This window comes from Zootoca vivipara, chromosome 15, assembly GCF_965207765.1.
Source record: "Zootoca vivipara chromosome 15, rZooViv2.hap1.1, whole genome shotgun sequence".
Lineage (NCBI taxonomy): Eukaryota > Metazoa > Chordata > Lepidosauria > Squamata > Lacertidae > Zootoca > Zootoca vivipara.
In genome coordinates, this window is record NC_142598.1 from 13,367,858 (window position 1) to 13,392,490 (window position 24,633).

At 43.1% G+C, this 24,633-nt stretch overlaps 1 protein-coding gene across 1 annotated transcript; it reads right to left on the bottom strand.

Annotated features, from left to right (window-relative positions):
- Positions 1–1,494: 1,494 nt before the first annotated feature.
- On the bottom strand, positions 1,495–23,829 carry HGD (homogentisate 1,2-dioxygenase). Its single transcript, XM_035141242.3, has 14 exons — positions 23,581–23,829; positions 20,025–20,096; positions 18,359–18,447; positions 16,294–16,399; positions 15,732–15,791; positions 13,901–13,992; positions 11,682–11,716; positions 11,286–11,365; positions 9,192–9,291; positions 6,297–6,421; positions 5,450–5,554; positions 5,013–5,139; positions 3,248–3,429; positions 1,495–1,900 (listed from the first exon to the last, which is right to left on the bottom strand). The coding sequence occupies exons 1-14, from the start codon at positions 23,602–23,604 to the stop codon at positions 1,760–1,762; spliced, it is 1,338 nt and encodes a 445-aa protein (XP_034997133.3). The 5' UTR covers positions 23,605–23,829; the 3' UTR covers positions 1,495–1,759.
- Between the last annotated feature and the right edge of the window lie 804 nt (positions 23,830–24,633).

A 24,633-nucleotide genomic window follows, 5' to 3' on the forward strand; every position in this document is an offset into this window, starting at 1 on the left:
TATTTTCTTCCCCTTGTTTTCAAAAGCATTTAGGTATGTCTGCAGTTTAGGTGTGGATTGTGCCATTGCTAATGTTGCAAGGATAAAATGGCTCCCACTCACCATTCTCCAGGCTGCCACGGATGACAACCCCAACCATTCTGGAAGTTGTAGCCCAACAACATCTGGAGGGTCACCGGTTCCCACCCCCCACCCCCCGTTCTAGGCTAAATTACTGCCTTTGAAGGCTGTCCTCAAAACTGCAGTTAGTCCCAAATATAGCTGATAGGATGCTACCTGGGATTGGGTGTTGGGATCACATCTCACCGGTGCTTTAACAGGTAAATAGATTCCTGATTCACTTTCTGGTTCAAAATTCAAGTGCTGGTGATAGTTTTTAAATCCTTCTATGTCTGGGATGCATGCCTTCACATCAGCCTGCCCGAACATTTCCATCTTTAGAGGCCCTCAGGTGAGGTGGGGAGATAACAACAGGAGATTTTCTGAGTTGCCTTGCCCCAGTTGTGTCCCTAGAAAGGTTCACCTGGTGCCAGGTGGTTTTTAATGGTAGCATATATTTTAATTAATGTCTCATTCTTGATTAAAATCCATCATATTTTAAAAGCTTTTTGCTGTTAGTTTTAATTGTATTGTAAAGTTTCCCTAGAGCAGAATAAAAAAGTTTTGATAAATGGTTGGCATCCATCTGTCTTGAGAGACAACGGAGTGCACTTCCAGGGGGCCAAGTCAAACCACCGCATTAGCAGCACTGAAGTGACGTCCCTGGGGTGCAAGCCTGAGCAGTGTGTATGGGGGTCCTGGGCTGCCCAGATGACAAGACCCCACTGTCTGCATTTTTGATGTGGTCCAAAGGAAAGCAGAGCAATGTGTTTGGACCAGCTTGACTGCAGGAGTTGCCAGAAGGAGGTGTTCCAAGACACCATCCAACCATCTTAAGGACTCCACTCCAGATTTGTGTAGGGCTCACTCCTTAGCCTTTTCTTCTCCCGAAGAAATGCCTCCCTAGGTTGATGAGCCCCATCTGCCCCTCACTTCCATCTACAGCATGTGCAGAAACTGCCACAAGTTGGATCCACTATTGGTTTTGCCCGCTCAATCTGCCACAGCCTGTTTTTGCATGCAGGGGAAATCCCTAACTCACCGAGGGTTTGAGACCCATCGGCTACCCTCACCTGGTTTAGCTGGACAGTCAAAGCCATTTTCTGGAGTGTGGCTGCTGTCATATGCTGACACCACCTAAGAGTCGCAGGTGAGAGCTGAGTGTAGAGTGGGGACCAAAGGTGGACAAACTACCCCAGAAGGAGCACGATGTGTCCCCCACCAGAGGTACTACCCGTCTATAACACCCCATAATTTTTATTACTACTTTTGTTTAGTAAATAATAAAGTAGTAATGGTACGACAGCAGTTTAGCTTGTGCAGTTTGTTGAATATGATAGCTCATGAGAAGGACTTGGGTGTCACTGTATGTCAGAAATCATAAAGAAAGGCAAATTGCTAATACTCCTTTATTTTGAGAGAGACTCAAAAACTATGGTGCCAGAGAGAGACCAAGTACAAAATCATTTTGTTACACTGCGTATTATATATGATGGGAGGTTTTTGGGCTTTTACGTTTTCAACAAATATAAAGCTGCACTTGGCAAATTAAAATTTGTGGTAGTTCTTTTGTCAGCTGTCCATGAGTTTCTGCATGTAATATGTATCAAGACACTGTTAACAGCTGCACAGTTGCCTTCAGCTAAGCAGGAAAGAAAAATCAGAGTGACTGCACATCGGGATTCTTCGGATTGAAATGGCTCTTCAGGGTTTCCCAGCACTTGTAGTAGTTTTTATCTAGGCAGGTTTTCAGCCCCCATTTGGTGACAGCCAAGCTAAAAGAAGACTCAAACATGAAGGCCTGCAGGAAAAGTCACATAAAATGTTGAGAAAGGGAAAGTATCTAGCCACAACCTATTAATTAAATGCAAACAGAAACAAGAGTTGTTGCACAGTGTGTTGCACACATGATTTGAGAGAATCTGTTACACACGAGAACTTAAATTGTATCTAGAAGTATTGACAAGTCTAGCCTTTGACTACTCGTGTTTATAGTTCTCATAAGGTTGTCCAGATATATAGATGAATATTCAGAACTGGGTTGACTCAGCCATTATAAGTCTACTAAGAAGCTGAATTTTGCTTATCAGTAGAAATGAGCAGACTTTCATGTAGTTGTTTTTGTTGCAATTATTTTTCAGTTCTATTGATCCCAACTTCAGGGATACATGAGTCACTGAAACAAAATATCTTGATAACTGGAAATCCTTTTCACCACTCCAGCCAATCCAACTGCAAATAAGATAAAAGCTGGGCATCTTATGATGCTGAATTTGAAGACTTACCAAATTCAGTTTATGTGGTATATTTACTTGGTAACAGGCACACAATTCTGCATATACTTTGCTAGACTTGACAAATCTGAATTCTTACAAAGCCTGAATTCTTTAAAAGCCCAAACTATTTACAAAAGGCAGCATGCCTCGGCAAGACCTCATACAGAGGCCCAAGTTAATAAAACCACGGATTATTCCTGTGCAAGTTAGTAAATGCATAATGCCCACAAGTGATTGCTGCTCTGCATAATCTACATCACGTGGCTGTTGTGAAGAGAGCTTTGTTCACTACCTTGAGCTCTTTGGATGAGCCATGGAATATAAATGAAATAAAAAATGCAATATGTCTATAGTCTTAACACCCAATAGATTTGAATTCCTTTGTAGTCACAGGCTGCTTGGAAACCCTTTTTGGACCTCGGATTTAAAAGGAAGAAGTCTTTCCCCTTTTTCCATGTTGACTTGGGACACCCATTCATCATTGAAGCACCCGGTGTTGGGCTTCCTTAAGGCATTATTTTCATAGAATCAGAATTGTACCGTTGGAAGGGACCCTGAGGGTCATTAGCTCCTGCAATGCAAGAATCCTGCCCACAGTTGTTCCTAGGTGGGCTCTTTGTTGCCTTCCTTTGGCAGCTTACAAGCCACTTGACTCACAGTTCATTCTCTGGCTAGCTAGACGTTTTACTTCTCTCTCCCAATATTTTGACTGGTCAGAAGTTATTCCCCCTTGTGGGTCATTTCCTGTGTAAAATAGGAGTGACTCTTGCTGCCCAAATGGGCAACTCTTACATTTGCATCTCCACCTGGAGAGCAAGCTGAAAGAAGACCCCGTATCGCAGCTGCTAGGCTTCTGTGTTTTAGGCTCTTACCATGGTTCCCTCAGCAATTCTCTCAGGCACCAGCTTGCTTGTGCTTGCCTTCTCAAAACAAGCGCCATCTGGCCCATGGGGTGTCATCATACTGTGAAGAGTGGCACCTCCAGCAACAAATCCTTCTTCCTTTGCCTCGTAAGTCCCTTTGATGAGGCCCATAAACTCACTCATGCAGTTCCCTGTGGAAATTAAAAAGGGGTAAATTCACAGCTGGTCTGCAATTTGGCCATCATGGGAGTTGGTCAGCTATGTAGAGGCTCATGTCTGTCATAGAATTAGAGATATCTGAACCACGTTACAGATGCTTTGAGAGGTGACGGTCCTTATCCGTCCATTATTAAATTAAGCTTTTCTAATTCTTTAGAAACAGAATTATAGAGATATCAATTTCAACCACATAACGGGAAACTGTTTTAACTGCTATAACTAGAGTGTCTCTGGATCTTAAATTGAGGCTCAAAGAACAAACAAACAAAAAATATTTAGAATATACTGGAACCCATTACGTTTGCTTAAAAAAGGGCTATCTAACTGTTGGAGATGCAATAGGGATAATAGTTCCCTACCTAAAACATATGTTTTCTCATTGTCCTATGTTGAAAGATTTTTGGCAAAAGGTAACTGAAACTATCAACAGAATTGTACAGAACAACCTCACCTTTACATTACAAAATATCCTCTTGAATTATATACCCAGCATATGGAACCTTACAAAAGGACAATATGAATGGACTCTGTGCCCTTGCCACAGCAAAAAGACTGATACTGATGAATTGGGGGGGGGGAATGCAACTCCCTTCTATGATTGGATTGAAGACGTATACAAACTCGCAACATATGAACAACTTGCATATAAACGCAGACTTCCCATAGACAAATTTAATGATATTTGGACTCTATTCTTACAAATACTGTACCCTGTTTCCCCTATTTTAAGACGTAGTCATAAAATAAGCCATAGCAGGATTTTTAAGCATTCAAGGAATATAAACCATACCCCGAAAATAAGATAGGTTAAGATCTGGTGAAGTACAATAACAACCTTCTTTTAAAAAATTGAGCTTTTACAGTTGTTTTGTAGAATGAATAAGCAGCAGGCCCAGCTCTTCCTCTGTTGTACTTCCTTTCATGGTGGTTTAGAGGAGACTCTGTCTTTTATCCAGTCACCACATTTCCCCCTTTCCAGGTTCTGTTGAAGAGTCAGCTAGGCTAGCAACTAAACTCTGCTAAAGGAGGTCTTCTATCTGTTGTGCAGAACTGAAGCCTTTGTGGATGTATGTGTCAGGGACCGTGCTAAGGAGGGCTACACTGAGGAGCAATGGTGGGAGCCTCCCCCTGCTCCTGATCAGCATCCTGAATCTTCCCCGGAGCAGGAGGACAGTATAGATTTAGAACAGTGGTTTGCAGAGGGGGCATAGTTCAGGAGGCAGAAGCTGGGAAGTACTGTGTGGGGAACAGCTAGGAGGAGAAGAACTCTTCAACAGAACCTGGAAAGGAGAAGAACTGGAAGAGAGAGAGTTAACAGACTCACTGTTGCTGGAAAGCGTCCAGCCGCTTAGCCCAAGGTTCTCTTGAAGAGTCATTCCTAGGAATGAATTATTTGTTCTCTCGCTGTGATCATTAAAATGTTTAACTGGTAAGAGACTCCTTTCGCTTTGTTCTGCTTATCTTCTGCCAAAGGGGGAGGGGGAGGAAGCCGATTACCTGAAGCCTGACAGTATCTGACAGTTTCACAGCATAGCAGAATAAGTGACAGACATACTGTGGTAATAAGGTGGACGGAACGTCTTGGTGGCCACTGCCCAGCGGGGTGGGAATATAACAAAGTCAGCAACCGCGACTCCAGGACGAGTTGACTTTGCTGTCAGGACAGTGAAAATAGAAGGATCCTGCAAACAGAAAGAAGATTGACAGGTTATTTAAACAGGGCCAAGTGCTAACCTGATATATCAGATGTATTGTTTGAGACACGCAGAGCACACCTCCTAGACTACATCTCATTGATTCCAGCATGAATTATATATTCCCGAGGTGGGGTTTTAGCCTCCAAATGTATTTATATTATTATTGCAACAGGACTACTCTCTCCCTTGATTCCAGTCTTGCCTTTGACAGAGGTGGCTTTGGAAAGAAGTACCAAACAATCAAATGCCTCCTAAGGTGAGACTTCAAACTTACCCAGGACGTCCCAAAACTTACCGCATGGTCGAAAGCCACAGAATTAATGACCATGAAATTGCTGAGATTGTACTTGTATGGGGTGTAGTTCCCATGCCAGGCCACAACATTGAATGGAGAACAGCTCTATAAGATTAATCAGAATGCAAGCACCTTTACTTGTACAAAGTGTCTGGTATGTATGGAGATTAGAGAATTTATTGGTACAGTCTAAACACATCCCCACCCCCTTAAATGTATATTTTATCTTTCTGTTACAAAATTGTACACACAGAAATTGCAAAACAGGACATGACTGGGGGAAAATGAGTCACTAGGGAGGTAAAATACGGAACATTATTTTAAAGAAAATAATAACGTGATTACAGTAAACCAGTTCAATAATTTCCATTATCTGCTCACTTGCAAACAGACAACCTCTGCCTGCTAACTACTCATCACTTCTCCTTTGTATTTGGGGCGGGGTCTTACCTGCATCCCCGATTCCTGCAATTTCTGATTGGTCATCTTTGTCATGGGGGTAGGAACCTGATCATGAATTATTTGGTGGGCTCCCCACCCCGCAACAACCCGCTCCAAACTGAAGCCCATCGGAAGTTCCCTTTTGGGTTTCCCTAACCGCCTAAAGAGCCTGCCTTCAGGGTTCTCGTTCTACTCACCTCACCAAAACTCCCAAACATTGCAAATCTTATTCCTTTGCTGACTTTTGAACTTTTTAGCTTTGGCTCGGTGGAAATGCACAGAACTTGCATGGTTTAATCACAACGGAAGAAAGTCAGTGTAACGGACGGCATTTGACACCTCAACCCTTCGACTGACATTGAATGAAATTCTTTGTTTTCTAAACTGAAAACTGTAATGTCCTAACCTGCTGTGCTGTAAAGAGCTTCCCGTGGTACTTGTTGACAACTGTGTAGCCCTCAGCTACTTGGCGATCTTCATACCAGGCAACTGGCACAAGGAAATCTCGTGGGTTTGCCAAGCCATTGGCACCTGGGAAAGAATGGCACAATCAGGTCTTTGGAACAAATTGTATAACTGGGCAGTATGTGTGTGTGTGCGTGTGTAATTAATTATTATTATTATTATTATTATTATTATTATTATTATTATTAATTTATACCCCGTCCATCTGGCTGGGTTTCCCTAGCCACTCTGGGCAGCTTCCAACAGAAGTATTAAAATACAATAATCTGTTGAACATTAAAAGCTTCCCTAAACAGGGCTGCCTTCAGATTTCCTCTAAAAGTCTGGTAGTTTTTCTCTTTGACATCTGGTGGGAGGGTGTTCCACAGGGCAGGTGCCACTACCGAGAAGGCCCTCTGTCTGGCTCCCTGTAACTTGGCTTCTTACAGTGAGGGAACCGCCAGAAGGCCCTCAGCCTTATTATAATCCAAATCTTTTACATCTCCATTATGTCCAAAATTCACCATTAAACTACAAGTGTTATTCCAATCCTCCTAACAGTTTTAGCTGTTTACGATGGTTTTTAAGATAAATAATAATTTTTTTCCCATTCCTTATTACAATTTTGGTCATCCTGATTTCTGATTCTTCCGGTCATTTTTGCCATTTCAGCATAATCCATCAACTAATCTGCCACTCTTCTTTCCATCTCTGGGCCAATAACATCCACGCAGCACTGGGAATAGCAGTCTATTACTGGACAGCCTCAAAAAGAGCTTCTCTGTACTTGAGATGAAAACATTTTATGCTGTATTGTATATTTAGATGTTACTGTAGAAAGGTTTTTTTGCAGATGATTCTTGTGGAAAGTAGGGATTTCTAAGTAACAGAAAGACTTCCTTACCCTTGCTTCAAAATGTGCATGTCTTCTAATAGCTGGGAAGTATTTGCGAAGTGTGAGCCAAGTCACATGCTTCATATTCCTAAACCCTGCAGCAAAACCTATTGGTAGCTCATAATGTTACCAGGTTATGTTGGTAGGATCTGGAAATATAAATTGGCCTAGAAGACCCTTGAGGTCTAACATGGACACTGGTACCAGAGCCTGCAATAAACCCAGATGCCAACTTTGCTGCCACATACACCCAGACAACACCATTACTGGCCCCAACAACATCCAACATACCATCTCAGGACTATTTAATTGCTCATCCTCTAACATTGTGTATGCCATCAAATGCCAACAGTGCCCTTCAGCTCTCTATATTGGACAAACAGGCCAAACCCTACGCCAAAGGATAAATGGACATAAATCTGACATCAGGAACCAGAAGACAGAAAAACCAGTAGGAGAACACTTCAATCTCCCAGGACATTCTATACAAGATCTCAAAGTAGCTGTCTTACTGCAAAAGAATTTCAGAAATAGACTGGAAAGAGAAGTTGCTGAATTGCAACTTATCACCAAGCTCAAAACCATGGAGGGACCTGGTTTGAACAGAGATATCGGATTCTTATCTCATTATACATGATAAGCGATCTTCAGCCATCTCAACCCTTGCTTTTTCATGCAAAACCATTTGCAGTCGTTTGCGGTCATCAACAGCTATCAGTCAGTCAATCACCCATTTCTACCACCCTTCTGAGTGATCCCCCCTCCCCATCCCCACCCCTCCCCACCCCTTCTCTACATAAGTGCCTGGAAACTTCCATTTCACTGTATCTGAAGAAGTGTGCATGCACACGAAAGCTCATACCAAAATAAAAACTTAGTTGGTCTTTAAGGTGCTACTGAAGGAATTTTTTTTATGTAACTTTAAGAAGCTGGAATTCTAAAAGGCTGCTTGGAGTAAGTATCACTCTGCTGAACTATACCAGGGTACGGGTCCACAGAATCTTAGCATTTGGTTTGTAACAGCAGCCACCAAGTGGTTCTTGGTCTTCATAAACTTTGAGGTGGCTCATCCACACTTTCTTTCGTCCCACTGCTTTCCTCCAGGGAAAACTGCTGTTTAGCGCTCAATAAATGACAATTTGAAGCTACCAACATGAGTCTGACCAAACTGCGGGAGGCAGTGGAAGACAGGAGTGCCTGGCGTGCTCTGGTCCATGGGGTCACGAAGAGTCGGACACGACTAAATGACTAAACAACAAAATGACAATGCTGGCTTTCTCCGGATGGACATTTGTTTCGATTGAGCACTAAAGAGTGGCTTTTCCCTGGGAACGTGTAGGTCAAGTGGAAAACTGCTCAGGCCCAGATTTCTAGCACAGGACAAGCGGAAGTGTAGATGAACCCTCTCTCTTGTTGCTTGTCTCCTGCATCTAGTGTTCAGAGATACACCGTTTCTGAATATTCCACCAAACTACCATGCTGACGATAAATGAAATTAAATGCATGGATTTTAGTCTAAAACCCTTTTCAAAGCCATCGAAGCTAATGCATATCACCACATCTGGTGCTATTGAATTATGCATTGGGTAAGGAAACATCTTGTTTTGCTTGTCCTGGAATCTTCTGCTAACCAACTTCACTGAGTAACACGGCAAATTGTAGGCATTTGTGCAAGCCTAAAATGTGGGGTGGGAATTCAGCAGTACTGCTGCATCTGTGAACCAGCTTTCAATTATAGTAAATTAATATTTTACTATAATAAAAGATGGAGGAAGTATAATCTGAAACATCAATGTAGCTCTGAAATCCTTTCCCCTCTCTTCTCCCCAAATTCTGGGGCCCCTATTTTATTTTGTTGTTACTAGTATGAAGAAGAACTACGGAATTTTTTGTGATGTTGTAATGATTCTAATAAAAAGCATTATATTGCTATTGAAAGTAATAATAATAGTAAATAGTTACCAATAGGTCCCAAGTCTGGCAGCTCAAAATGTACCCCATATATCTCCAGGATATAGCCTCGAGTTTCTCCAAATACTTCTACACTGAAACGCATCCCTTGCTGGAAGACAAAGAACAAAAAAAACTATTAGGAAGCTAACCTCAGGATTATTGCTTCAGGCCATTATCTAATTGACCACACCAATGACTAAGGAAGTGTCAATAGGACTTGGCCAACATTTGGATCACGTTGTGTAGAAGCACAGGGCAGCTTGCCTGACCTAGACTGATCCAAATAGCTAAATCACAAACATGGCACAGAAAATGTAGCTTTCTGCCCTAGGATGCCAGAATGCTTTTAAAAAAAAATAGCATTGAGTTGCATCTTTTTGTTTCCAGTTAATGCATCATTCCAAAACGAGCCAAATATAAGAATTTACAGAGGCAATCTGTAGAGGTGAGTCACTATAGTTTTCTTTAATGCATCATAATTTTTGGCAGAACAACTTTCAAAGAGAATGTGCTGATGTCAGAGCCGAAAGAAGGGACAAGGATAACAACGTTTTCAATATTAATTGAATGGAATTTAATATCTAGCAATGTCCAGGCTTCCTTCCTTCATAGAAATATGCCACAATTTCCCAGGGCAGATGTACGCAATTCAACCTGAATGTGGAACCTAATTCAGATGTGGACGCACACTGCAGTGCTCATCTGGCCTATAGCTGCCAAGTACCCCGTTTTTCCCGGGAAACCCTGTATTTTCTTACCGTTTCCCGCTGGTCTCCCGAATGGATTTATATCCCGTAAATCCCCCGGAAAGCAGCTCCTGCCGGCGGCCATGTTTCTGGTGCCACTCTGCCCATGTATGGGCACCGGAAATCGGGTGGCGCCGGCATCGGAAGTCGCTTCTACGCATGTCCGGAGGTACGTAGAAGCGACTTCTGGTGCTGCTCTGCCCATTTCCAAAATGGCTGTGGCGCCAGAAGTCGCTTCTACGCATGTCTGGAAGTGCATAGAAGCGACTTCTGGCACTGCGGACATTTTGGAAATGGGCACAGCGGCGCCGGAAGCCACTTCTATGCACTTCCGGACATGCGTAGAAGCGACTTCTGGCGCTGTGGCCATTTTGGAAATGGGCACAGCGGCACCAGAAGTTGCTTCTATGCATGTCTGGAAGTCGCGTAGAATCCGGAACTTGGCAGCTATGATCTGGCCAGTGCCGGATTTACGTATAAGCTAAACAAGCTATAGCTTAGGGCCCGACTCTCTTTAAAGGAAAAAACCCCTGGATGTACATTTCCAAAATAAAAAACAAATAAAATAAAACCTACATACAGCAACAGTGTTTTGTGTCATGTGGGCTCCTATGATGTACGTAATGGGCACTGCCTGCTAGCCTGCTCCCTAAAACATCACTGGTTTGCTCATTTCTATATATAGTGTGCCCTACATTCTGCATGGACTGGTTGCAGGGCAACATGTAGCATGCAGCTGCAGACTGCAGTGCAGTGCAGTTGAATGTAGGTCAAGCTGTTGTACCTGTTATCTAATATTAAAGAGTGCTTGTAGACTGATGATCAGGCAGCATAGACTAAGGGTATGAGTCTTATGCCTACTGATTGATTTAATGTAATACATAATTTATTTATTTTGATCCCGTTATGGCTTTAGATACCTGTTAGGTCCATAAATTACCATATAGCATATATTCAACAACAACAACAAAACACATCAACAATTTGTCATTGGCAAAGGACAGCTGGACATATAAAGGGCCCCATTACCTTCAGTAGCTTAGGGCTTCATCATACCTAAATCTGGCCCTGCATCTGGCCCATGCATGTCCCACTCCAGGGCCTGCAGTCACATGCCAAAAATGGCAGTTATTTCCAAAAATTAAGAATAGGCACCCATTGCACTGCATGAGGCCAGTATCAATGGAGAAACTGCACAGACTTGTATGTAGGAAAAGCAAAATACGGAGAGGCCCTCAGGTGGCCAATGGCTGTGTGATAGGATCCTTACAGGAGTCTTGCAGCACTAACATTTTTTGCCTAGAAGATCAGGTGCAACAGACAAGGGTGGGTGAGTGTTGTACTGTCCAGGGCTTACCTGAATAACACATATCTCATTGGGCTCCACCAGCAGCTTGCCAAACTCTGTAGTGATGAGCAATTTGCCTTGCTGTGGTACTGGAGAAAGGAAGCACAAACATATATGCTGTGGGACTGGAACCCATTCCTATTCCCAGGGAACACTCCAAATGTGCAGTGTTATCGTTACATACCTGATCCTGCCTTAGGAGAGCCATTTGGAGTAGACGGTGCTCTAATACTACAAAGAGCTATGATTCCATTTGTTATCTACTTTCTCTCTGCAATCTTACCCTTTGCTCCAAAACCCTCCCAGTCACCTCTGTGTCAATATTGCAGCTTTAAATAAAACAGAGAGAGAGAAAAGAGTTGGGAAGAGCAAATCAGAATGATAAAGGTCAGAGGGACAACTCACCAATCAGGAAGTCTCCATCGGAATTATAAAAGCATCTATAGAGAAAAAAGCAATTGCCGAGTGTTCAGAATTCAAGGTATCTACAATAGGATCTTGATTTTGAACTCTTTAAGGACGTTCAACTGATTTCAGTGAAACTGATTTTCAAGTAAGTGATAAGAAAATTCCACAAGGCTGTGTGCACAGGTGTGGAAATAAATGTTCCTGGACTCTGGGATGTTTTTCAATGTCATTGTTTTCAGCTCAGAGGGACACATTGAGTACACTTCCATGACAGCCAGCGCCAAGAAGGTTAGGTTAGAATCATAATCTTTGGCATCCTAGTTTTCTATGTTCAGGGAACATGAGAGGTATTCCGGGTGTGAGGAATCCTGTGAGGCCCCACTCTGAAACAGCGCAGCTGGGTACAAGTTTACCACCTCAATGTCTACCATTATGGGATGTCTTTATAAATCTTTCCTAGTAAGTCGCTTACTAGAGAAGAGTAGCCAATGTGATGCTGCCCACAGATGTGTCTGAACTACAACTCCCATAAGCCCCTGCAAGCATAGTCAATGGTCAGGGATGAAGGGATGACAGAAGTTGTAGTTCAACTACAATTAATAAATTGTTTTATTTTTGGTGTTAGTCGACCTGAGCCTGGTCTTGGCTGGGGAGGGCGGGGTATAAATAAAATTATTATTATTATTACAGTCATACCTCGGTTTAAGTACGCTTCGGTTTGAGTACTTTCAGTTTAAGTACTCCGCGGACCCATCTGGAATGGATTAATCCACTTTCCATTACTTTCAATGGGAAAGTTTGTTTCAGGTTAAGTACGCTTCAGGTTAAGTACAGACTTCTGGAACCAATTGTGTACTTAAACCGAGGTACCACTGTGTTGTTGTTGTTGTTATTGTTGTTGTTGTTGTTATTGTTTGAATTTATATACTGCCCTATACCTGGAGGTCTCTACTACTACATTTGGAGGCATAGGAGCCAACTCCTAGGGGCCAAGGTCCCTTCACACACACCCAATAAAATATTTGAGGGTGCCTGCCCCCTAAGCTATTGGGCATTGCCATTCAAAAGGTGTGTGTGCACCGCATCATGTGATCAATTATATGGGGTGGGGCTTACCTGCCCCCCATATTTTATTCAAACTGCCCCCCCTGCTTGGAAGGCAGAACCCTTGTACTTAAAGACATAGTGCTCTGGTGCCACAAGCAGCGTTCAAAATACTTATAATGCATGGAATAAGAGAAAGGGGAAAGAAAAGAGGGATAATCAAGGTCTCAAAATATTCAAATAAATCTTTATAGCCTTCCCTTCACGACAAAAGTGATTCCATGGTGAGGTACAAGAAAAGCGAAAATTGCAATGCTTATAAAGAGAGGGGCCGATAGAAGCAGCATTAGCAGCAGAAAGAGCGATGGCAAAAATATATAAATCTAAATCAAATAAGTGTTGGAAATGTAAAGAGAAACAAGGTTCTTTTTATCATATGTGATGGTCTAGTAGCAAAGTTAAAGCTTACTGGGAAATGATATATAATGAAATGAAAAGGATGTTTAAAAGAACCTTTGTAAAAAAAAAAAACCAGAAGCTTTTCTTTGGGAAATTATAGTGACAAAACTACCTAAAATGTATAGAAACTTATTCATGTGTGCTACTACAGCGGCAAGAGTGTTACTCGCCCCAAAATGGAAAGAAGCAGAAGGCCCAGCAAGGGAAGAATGGATACAAAAACTTACAGAATATGCAGAAATGGCGAAACTTACCGGAAGAATAAGAAATCAATATAACAAACTTTTTATCAAAGAATGGAAATGGTTTATTGAATATATTTACAGATAAATTGTAAACAGATAAAAACATTGGTAGGATTATTGTAATAACCTGCAGTTTCATAAGAGTATATATTTAAAGAAGATTAATAAATGAGCAAATTAGGTTAATTTGGATAAGCAGAAGATATTAAAAATAAATTTAAGGAACCGCAGAAAGAGGGGGAAGGGAGTCAAGTTTTGAAATGTCAACATGATTGTAGAATTAGTGAACTATATAAAATTAGTGAAATGTATAAACTTGAAAAGTATAAATATTTCTTTTTAAAGAAACAGCAATGACAATGCCATAACCCACCCAATCAATTGCAGCACAAATTATAGCGAAACAATATTTAGTATTAGCCAGAACTGTGAAGGAAAACTTTCATTGCTCACGCATTGCTCACAGACCTGTTAATCATGGAGTTGTTACAGGTAAAGATGTGGATCGCAAGCCCTTCTCGAGACCTGGGCTCACCAGCGCCACACACAGTGTGCAATCCCTATGGAAAATAAGCACTCAACGTTAGCATAAATCACAGGTGCCTTTGGTTAGTCTTTTTCCATCCCCAAATTCTCTCCACCTTTAAACAACTCCAAGAACTTTGAAATCCTCTCATGATTGTGGAAATGTTGTGGATAGTAGGAGAGGATATATCAGGCATCCCCAAACTGCGGCCCTCCAGATGTTTTGGCCTACAACTCCCATGATCCCTAGCTAACAGGACCAGTGGTCAGGGAAGATGGGAATTGTAGTCCAAAACATCTGGAGGGCCGAAGTTTGGGGGTGCCTGGGATATATTGATTAAATATTATCCTTCCTCTTTCACGCTAGTGAGTCAAGTACCACAGAGCATTCCCCTTTAGTTAAGCAATCCAGTCTGACTTGCCCAGACTGGATCTATTCCTGGTAAGACCCCTTTGATCCCTCTCTAAAGAATAAAGACACAAAAGTTACATATAAGTAACAAGAAGTTTACTTACATTCAGTTCACAGTATGATCCCTGAAGGCAGGCTTTGGCTTGTAGTTACAGTTACAGAGAAAGCTGGGGATTCATCCCATATGGGGATTCATCCCATGTGCTACTGGCTAAGAGCCAGCAGTGCGGTCCAAGAGAATCAAAAAGAGTCAAAAGAGCAAAAGAGGAAGATGGCTGCGTGACTGGACCTTTTGTGGCACCTCCTGAGGTCACGCCCACCTACCTGGTCACATGTAGGGGGAGGATGCTCCAGGTGTAACAGGAAGTTAAACTGGCTGGAGGAACATCCCCCTGTCTGTGTCCACTCTAGGGAAACAAGGAATGTTGCATTTGACTGCTCCAATGGATTGCATCCCACAGTGATGACAATTAAAAGTGGTCACCCAGTGAAGAGTTAGAGGGATACAGAGAAGTGTTTGATTTTTTTGAAGGCGGTAGGGAAGGTACATGTCAGTTTCAGAATTTTTCAGGACTAGGATGGGAGCTGGAAGATAGCATTATCCCAAGAACTCATGCAGTTTCCCACAATTACATACATGTGAATTAAGTGGCAATGGGGTTGATGTAGCCTCTGATGCCTCTGTTTTAGAAGCCCATCTAGCTTCTTAGGTTGTTTTTCTTTTTACATTGGCCTGTCCAGTTATTTCAGATAGATGGATAGAAAACGTGTGTGTATATTTCATTTACATAGAAGAATTACAGTATTTTTTCATGTGATCTTAATACCTACAAGCAGAGAGGTTGAGTACTCTTTTGTTATCAATATGTGGTTTGGAGCAGATCGTCCTACCTCGGTTTCCTCAGCTACAAAATCTACAGCACTATTCCTTGTTATAGTTTGTAGTTTTTTAACTGGAGGGACGCGGGTGGTGCTGTGATCTAAACCACCGAGCCTCTTGGGCTTGCCGATCCGAAGGTTGGCGATTCGAATCCCTGCAACGGGGTGAGCTCCCGTCGCTCAGTCCCAGCTCCTGCCAACCTAGCAGTTCAAAAGCACATCAAAGTGCAAGTAGATAAATAGGTACCGCTCCGGCGGGAAGGTAAACGACATTTCTGTGCGCTGCTCTAGTTTTGCCAGAAGTGGTTTAGTCATGCTGGCCACATGACCCGGAAAAACTGTCTGCGGACAAACGTCGGCTCCCTTGGTCAGTAAAGTGAGATGAGTGCCGCAACCCCAGAGTTGTTCATGACTGGACTTAACTGTCAGGGGTCCTTTACCTTTACCTTTACTTTTTAACTTACACTTTAGTCTTTAACTTACAGTTACAAAGTCCAGCTTTCTCTGAGTGGTCTTTGGGATCTCAAAAGGTTTCCATCGCAGCTAGAATGAAAGAGAGAAATAAAAATTATTCTAAGAATAATAAATAAGAATTATTCTAAGAATAAATCATGACATCTCTAAATGCTTTTTTGAAGGTAGGGGTCCCTATTTTTGCCCCATCCCTTTTTTCTCAATAACACTCTTGGCCCACTAGGCTATACTGCCTCAAGTTTGACTTTGGCTTCTATTATGTCAGTCTCTTCCATGGGCGCCTAGCTGAGGCCAAGATTTTATAGTTCAAATCTGGAAAAATAAGTACAGGAAATGGACAAAAGTACAAAGATTCACAAAATGTTTAGGGCTATGCGTACGCCTGCATCCCCCCAGAAAAAAAAAGCACAGGTTACAATTATTGTCTGTATAGAAGTGATCATGCTGAGGAGGGAATTTAAATTCTCTTCTGGGAAACAAAGCTTGAGTTCACGTGTCCCTGTCATATCAAGGGTTTCAACTTTTAATGTTATCCTTACTCCTTGCAGCATCGCATGGCACCTGTGATTACCTGATTGGGTTCAGGCTCAGCTTCATCCCAGCTATGTGTCAGATAGCCCTGATGCACAGGCTGAAAGGGTTTGTGGCAAACAGAAGGCAGGATTCTATACAGCCAGCTAGAAAGGGAAACAAATGCAGAGAAGACATGGAAATTTGGCTGACTCAATGCCTCTCCAACATGCACTCCTCCAGTGCAGAATTTGACATTGTGCTTTGGACTGGGGAAGAACTGAGCAGTCTCTGCTCCCAAGAGTGAGATAGATTTTCTGGGCTGCAATCATGGGCGTACCCAGGATCAAAACTAGGGGGGGGGCAAGGGGAGGGGCCAAGGCACGGAAGGGGAGGGGCCACAAAGTGGGTGGGAACGGCAAACTCGCGCTCCGCCAGGCTGTGCCCCTCCCTAGAAGCAGGGCTGGTGGGCGGAGGCGGAGCCCAGCCCAGCGGAGCGCGAGTTCAGCGTTCCCGCCCGCCGCGCTGCGCTCCCTAGTTCCCCGCCACGCTTGGCCTTGCCTGAGGGCGCGCTGGGGAGCTGGAGGGAGGGTGCGGCGCGGCGGGAATGGCGAACTCGCGCTCCGCCGGGCTGTGCTCCGCCTCTGCCCACCAGCCCTGCTTCTAGAGTAGGGCAGCTGCCCTAACTTGCCCCGTGGTGGGTACGCCCTTGGCTGCAATTGCTGTGTGTGTTAAGAGGAGGCAGTAGCCGTCCACAGACATCACCACCAGGCATTTCCAGGATGCTATTGCACTGTGGTGAATGAGCATCAAAGAGTCTCTCTTGGAGGGAGAATACATTGAATCTGCATCACCAATGTGGCCATAGGTGTATGACTGTAATCAGATTCCTTCCAGGGCATTCCACACCTGCTTTCTTGCTGACGTGGACCTCTCTTTCAGGACTGATTAAGGGAGGAAGAGTTCTTGAAAGCTGTCCTATAAACCTCTATACTCTAATCCCTCACAGCAGTTGCTCAAAGGCACTCTCTGCATTGACAAGCTTGCATGTTCCAAGACTAAGTAAGCCCTTGTACTGGAAACAGATCCCAAAGCAAAACACGGGGAGCCTCTGCATTGAAGCCAAGGACCAGGTGTACTATTGGCATATTCCTCAAGGGCTCGTGCACATGAAATTGAGAAGATCCATAGTTGAGAAGAAGATCCATTTGGGGGTGCCAAATTTTGGCATCACTCAGGGGCCTCACTCATAAAGTCAAACCTTGGTTGTCAAACGTAATCCATTCCGGAAACCCGTTCGGTTTGGTTCTAACCCTAGAACCAAAACACATTGGTGGACCTCACCCTTAGAAATCATGACCGTAAAGAGAAAGAATATGAATAACAATTGAGCAACATATAAGGTATTATTGGAAGAGGGAAATAACAAACAAATTGAAAGAATTTAAGGAAGTTAAAAAAATATTTGAAAGATTGGCTGCAATATTTTCAAATTAATCAGAGATTGGCAAAAGATAAACAAAAAGGATTTGAGAAAGAAATTTCAAGACTGGATGAGTACTTAATCCAATCTAAAAGTAAACATATTTCCAAATTCTATGATTTGCTCCTAGAATGGGAGGTAAAGGAGGAGCAAGTGAAGACAGTGATGGTAAAGTGGGCCCAGGATTTAGGGGAAAATATTATGATGAGCCAATGGGAACAGCTGTGGAAAAGAGATCTCAAACTTACGGCATGCTATAATTTAAGAGAGAATGTAATTAAAATGCAATACAGATGGTACCTGACCCCGGTCAGACTGGCAAAAATGTATAAAAACTGTAGTGATGTCTCTTGGAGATGCAACAACGGGGCAGGAACCTTTCTACACATGTGGTGGGAGTGCAAAGAGATAGTGGGATTTTGGGGAAATGTAGGTATGTTTTATGCTATGAATATAAGGTAGCATGTTGTGTAAATGTATGTGTTTTATATGTTAATAATAATACAAACAAACAAACAAACAAAGGAATAAAATTGCAGTGACTTGTAAGACACCATGCTGATACCAACAACGTTTCACTATCTCCCCCTCGCTATACACACCACACATGTACGTTAACCGATTCCCCCAAATCCATGCATACCTTCTCCTGTTCGTGGGTCGTGGGCAGGTGAATGCTGACCCAGAAAGCTGCTCAGCATACAGACCATATGGGCAGATCTGAGGGCTATTCTAAACCAAAACAGATAAGAAGAGTTAAGTTCAGCTTGAATGCTTTCTTCGGAACCATCCAATCAGAAAACCCTGACAGTGATGAACTAAATCTGTTGACTGGCTCCTTGAGTCAAGTTTGGAACTCCGTACATTACTATTTCCTACCACTCCCTGAGCACCAAAGCCTGCACACACAATAAATATGGTTTGCAATCAGAATAAAGAAAATGAGTATAAAGTGAATTATACTTCATATCTAGACTGCCCCAGAATAATTGAAATATACAGTGGTACCTCAGTTTTCAAACGTAATCCATTCTGGAAGACCGTTCGACTTCTGAAACGTTCGAAAACTGAAACTCAATAGCCGACAGCTAGGCTTCAGTGGAAGCCATGTTTCCTGTTCAACTTCTGAGCGCATTCAAAAACTGAAACGTTTGACTTCCGAGATATTTGAAAACCAAGGTACCACTGTAATCTGAAATGAGTTATTACACTAGGCAGCAGCAAGCTCCCCATACTTTCTGAGAGCACGCATTGTACTATATATTATCCTTTGTGAATACGTTTATTTGTTTGGCTTTTGTCAGAAGTGTACCTAGGACTTGATGGAACAGGCCACTGCCAGAGGTGCATAAAAATTGCCTATCAGATTATGGAGGGTATGCCATACATGTGTGGCACAGTGCTGCCACTGTTGCGACAAGACCCAACACGAGAGAAGCTTCCCGTCCTTTTCACGCCACGGCACAAAGGCATGCAATTCTTTTTCGCCCTTCCTCTTCACCTCAACATCACTCACTCCTGGCGCTTCAAGTCCTTGGGTTATGTAAAATGTACAGTGGTACCTCTACTTATGAATTTAATGCGTTCCGAACACACATTTGTAAGTCGAAAAAATTTGTAAGTCGAATCCCATAGGAATGCATTGGGAGAAAAAAATTAAAATTTGTAAGTAGAAAAAATCCTATCTAAAAATTCATAAGTAGAAAAAATCCTATCTAAACCGCATCCAAATCCTATCTAAACGGAGCTCCATTCATAAGTAGAAACATTCATAAGTAGAGTTATTCGTAAGTAGAGGTACCACTGTAGTAATTTCTAATGTCGCTATTGCAGTGAAGTAGTTTTTCGGGGGGGGGGGGGCGCCACCGATTCATCTCCTTGCCAAGGGCACAAGGGATCCTGTGTATTATAATAATAGACTCACAGAGTTGGAACTTGGAAGGGACCCCAAGGGTCATCTATTCCAACCCCCTGCAAGGCAGGAATCTCAACTAAAGCATCCATGACAGATGGCCACCCAACCTCTGCTTAAAAACCTTCAATGAAAACCCTAACACTTTAAAAAAAAAGTCATGGAAGGGATGAATATGGATTGGAAAAACTGCCTCAAACTACAGTTTCTCTGCTTTAAACACACTCCAAGCCACTTTTTCTCTCAGGGTAGAAAAATATCTATTTGCAAAGTAAATGGATGGGTTGGGCCTCTAAGTAGTGCTGGAGATTATCATGGACGGCTGGGTCACCTCAGAGGGTGGCATTGGCTCCCACTGTGAATAGCACCCTTCTCACATTTCAAGTGTCACAAATACCTGTCCTTCTGGCAAGGCTCCAGGGCAGCGTGGATCTTCAGAGCTAAACTCATTACCAAATCCTGACATGTACTGCAAAACAAAAAGTTGTTTCACACAATGAAACCAGTGTCTATAAATAGATAAGCTACTTCCCTCCCCCAGCACAGACCCTCCAAGGGTCTCTATTTTCCAGGGACAGTCCCTCATTTAGAGAAGCCGTCCTGGCTTCTGATATGATCCCAGAATGTCCCAATTTTCCTTAGGGTGTCCCTATTTTCATTGGAGAAATATTTGGGGGGGCCCGGAGTTATCCAATCCCTGAGCCGTCTGAAGGCAATCCTGTATAGTGAAGGTTTTGTAAAGAAATGTTTAATGTTTAATTATGTTGGAACAGGATCTGTTCCGGAGGCCCGTTTGCAACATGAAAAGGCCGCATCCTGAAGCGCCGCATCTGTGCATGCACTTGACGCAATTCGGCGCTTCTGCGGATGCGCAAAGTGCAATTTAGCGCTTTTGCGCATGCACGCACGCCAAACCCAGAAGTAACCCTTTCTGGGACTTCCATGTTTGGCGCATCCATAACCTGAAAAGACGTAACCCGCAGCGGACATAACACAAGGTATGACTGTACCCCTAAACATTTTTTTAGGGGGAAAAAGCACCGGAGAGAATTATTGTGGATCTCGAATTAGACAGTCCCCAATACATAGAGATATATGCCAGGATAAACAAAATTTATTCTGGGATCCTGGGACGTTTGCATTATTTTTCAAGATGGAGCTGTGTTTTGAATTTTCGTACAAATAAGGAGCTGGGAATTAGCAACCAATTTCCGCATTTGTCCAAAAGAAATGATGTCACGCTTTCTAGTTTTTATTTTGCTTACTCATGTCTCATCCGTACAGTACTTAATGCAGATATATTTAAAAATTCATCTGGCAACATTTCATTTTTGGTTTGGCATTTTTCAAACAAAATTGGGAGATGAAAGTCCACCAGATCATAAAAAATTAAACAATGTTCATTTATTTGAATGAGCTGAATATAAAGTTGAGTGCTCTCATTGGAAGCTCAGTTCTGGCCTACAAACCATGACCTTTCATTGAAGAGATTAGACAGCAGGCATGGACAAATACTTTTGAAGTTGGATTTCATGAAGTGGAATATTATTTTCTGAAGGCCACCCTGGCGATGGCTGTCTTTGAAGAACTCCTGTTATTCTTTTACAAAATGTGGGAAGCATTCAGTGTGGGCCTACACATACAATGCAGGCTGCATTGAGAAAAATAAAAGGCTTTAGATATATAAACCATGCGTGTGTCCATCTCTGGATGGAAAAGAGACACACATCTGACCAGTGCCAGAGCCACCTGCACTAGAAGCTCCATATTAATTCTACAGTACCTGTATGTGGTGTCAAACTCCCCAAATATTTCTCCCCCTTTGGTAAAAAGGAAAGTATTTCAGCTGCGAAGGCTGTTTTTTGATGCACCCTCCCTGCTTCCCAATCCAACACATGCACACCATCTTCTCTGGAATAGGTAAAAGCTAAAGGTAAAGGACCCCTGGACGGTTAAGTCCAGCCAAAGGCGACTGTGGGGTTGCGGCGCTCATCTCGCCTTCAGGCCGTGGGAGCAGGCGTTTGTCCACAGACAGCTTTCCAGGTCATGTGGCCAGCATGACTAAACCGCTTCTGGCGCAACGTGTCGAGTGCCAGAGCGCATGGAAACGCCGTTTACCTTCCCGCCACAGCGGTATCTATCTACTTGCACTGGTGTGCTTTCGAGTGGCTAGGTTGGCAGAAGGTGGGAAAGAGCAACGGGAGCTCAGGCCATCGCAGGGATTCGAACCGCTGACCTTCCAATCAGCAAGCCCAAGAGGCTCAGTGGTTTAGACCACAGCGCCAGCCGCGTCCCCTTCTCTGGAATATTTGCATAGCCTCCAAATGTTCTGATTTTCCAGAGACAGTCTTGGAATTATGATAGGATTGCCATATTGTTGAGCTGGTTGTTGAGCTTTTTAAAAGAAGATTTCACAGTGTTACAATTCATCCTGGCAAGCCTTAAACTACAGTGTCCAGAATTCTTTGAGAGGGAATATATGCTTTTAACATGGCCACTGGTCCCATCACATCCTGGCAAATAGAAGGGGAAGAAATGGAGGCAGTGAGAGATTTTACTTTCTTGGGTTCCATGATCACTGCAGATGGTGACAGCAGTCACAAAATTAAAAGACCTGCTTCTTGGGAGAAAAGCAATGACAAACCTAGACAGCATCTTAAAAAGCAGAGACATCACCTTGGCGACAAAGGTCTGTATAGTTAAAGCTATGGTTTTCCTGGAAGTGATGTATGGAAGTGAGAGCTGGACCATAAAGAAGGCTGATCGCCGAAGAATTTATGCTTTTGAATTATGGTGCTGGAGGAGACTCTTGAGAGTCCCATGGACTGCAAGAAGATCAAACCTATCCATTCTGAAGGAAATAAGCCCTGAGTGCTCACTGGAAGGACAGATCGTGAAGTTGAGGCTCCAATACTTTGGCCACCTCATGAGAAGAGAAGACTCCCTGGAAAAGACCCTGATGTTGGGAAAGATTGAGGGCACAAGGAGAAGGGGACAACAGAGGACGAGATGGTTGGACAGTGTTATCGAAGCTATGAACATGAGTTTGACCAAACTGCGGGAGGCAGTGGAAGACAGGAGTGCCTGGCGTGCTCTGGTCCATGGGGTCACAAAGAGTCAGACACGACTAAATGACTAAACAACAACAACAACATATGCTTTGAATGTGCTTTAAAGGTACTGTATACTGTATCCTAGTCAGGCAGCAAAGCAGGCAGCAGATTTCTGCTAGAGCTATTTTCATGATGCAAATTTTAAAAAACTATAAATCTTACAGCACAGCTGGAAAGTGCTTGTTCAGTCTGGAGACTTTAGAGTTAATTGAGAGTTATGCAAAAGCAAGGCGGTATCAGTATGATTGGCTGAAAGGGGAACATCCCCCGAATACCAAGAGGACGTTTGCTGGGGCGGGGGGGAAGGGATGTCAAATATGCAGTTGGTAAAGAAAAGACAGTCTGGCTTGTGAAACTGATGGGAGCTGGGATCTGCAGTTAAAAGAAAAACCCACTTGCAACCCAAATTTAGACAGCCAAAATCAAAATATGGGGAGAAAATGATTTAGTCAAATAGAATGACTGACGTTTAAAACTTTTCAGATCAGCAAACATGGAAGGGACATTTGAAAACTTGCAATTAAACGAACTGGTTAATAAAATTGTTGGCTCCTCTGTCCAAGCCAAACAGCAGAAATATCTGGCAGCAACATACGGTCCTTTCCCTGCACACATCTGGATATAAAAGCACATGAAAACATCTGGTTTCCATTCTGCACACTGAAAACGTATGCAGCCAGGATTCCAAATAAGATTTAAAGGGATTCCCACACCAGCTTGAAACAAAGTATTCTATAGATCTCCTAAGAAATCATAGTTGTTAGAAGGACATTGGAAGGTAAGGATTTTTTTAGCTCTTCCAGACAGAGCTCTGGGCTCTCAGTGCTACTGCTGTCTTACCTTCAGCTCTGCAAAACATTCCATGCTTCTTGTGTTACAGGGGAAGCCACAAAAGCTAAGCCAGGTGTTTTGTCCAGTTGATAAGCCAGTGAGTTCCAGTGATGGAATATTCTTTATTTTCTTGCAGCAGCAGCTGAGGACAATCCTGATTGTGTGATGACAAGAGATCTACCCTGCAAGTGAGACAGTCCAAGAGAAGTTTCGAACTAGTTACTCAACCAAGCCTGAGTTTAATAAGAAACAGGCTTCTCTGCTAGGGAGGAATTGATCTTTGCAGATCAACAAACAAAAAGGGGGGAAAGAGAGGAGGGGAAGGGCAGCTTGTTCAGCAGTTTTTTGCTCACTTTATTTCAGCTCACATTAGCAAGGAACAAAGAAAACCTAAGTATGGATGGACATTTAATTTAAAATAGCAACAATTAATAAGGTATGTTTAGACTTATGACAAGCATAGGTACAAAAAAATAGAATATCCCTTTTGAGCCATTGGCAATATGCTTGGTTTTATATTGAAGGTAACTTTTGGGGGGCTCAGGGATATTGTGATTGTGCCTCTTGTGAGACCATTGTTTTACATTTTATTTAGCTGTTCCTTAAGAAAGTGTTGCGAGCCAGTGTAATTGACCCTTTCTTCTATATTTAAAAGGAAGAGCAACAACTGCCCTGTGTGGTCCATCCGGCACCTCATCTTTTTACAAAAAACCAGAAAAGAAACCCAAACCCCAAACTCACTGCATAAGCTATTGCTTAGGGTGGGAGTTTCCTTAGGGTACTGCATGCCAGTGTTGTGGCAGGCGAGGATGGCAAGAGCAGGAAGATTCAAGGACAACCCAAGAAACATTTGAACATTTCAGGGTAGTAGTATAGGATAGGAGAGAGCAGGGGCGGAGGAAGGGGGTGCTGTGGGGGCGCTCCGCCCCGGGTGTCACCACTGAGGGGGGGGTGACAAAATGGCGGGCGGCACTCACCGCGGGGCCTGCAGCACGCCCGAGCCACATGTCTCTCCTGGGAATGATGCAGTGGCTTGGGCGTGCGCAGGCTCTGTGCTGCCCC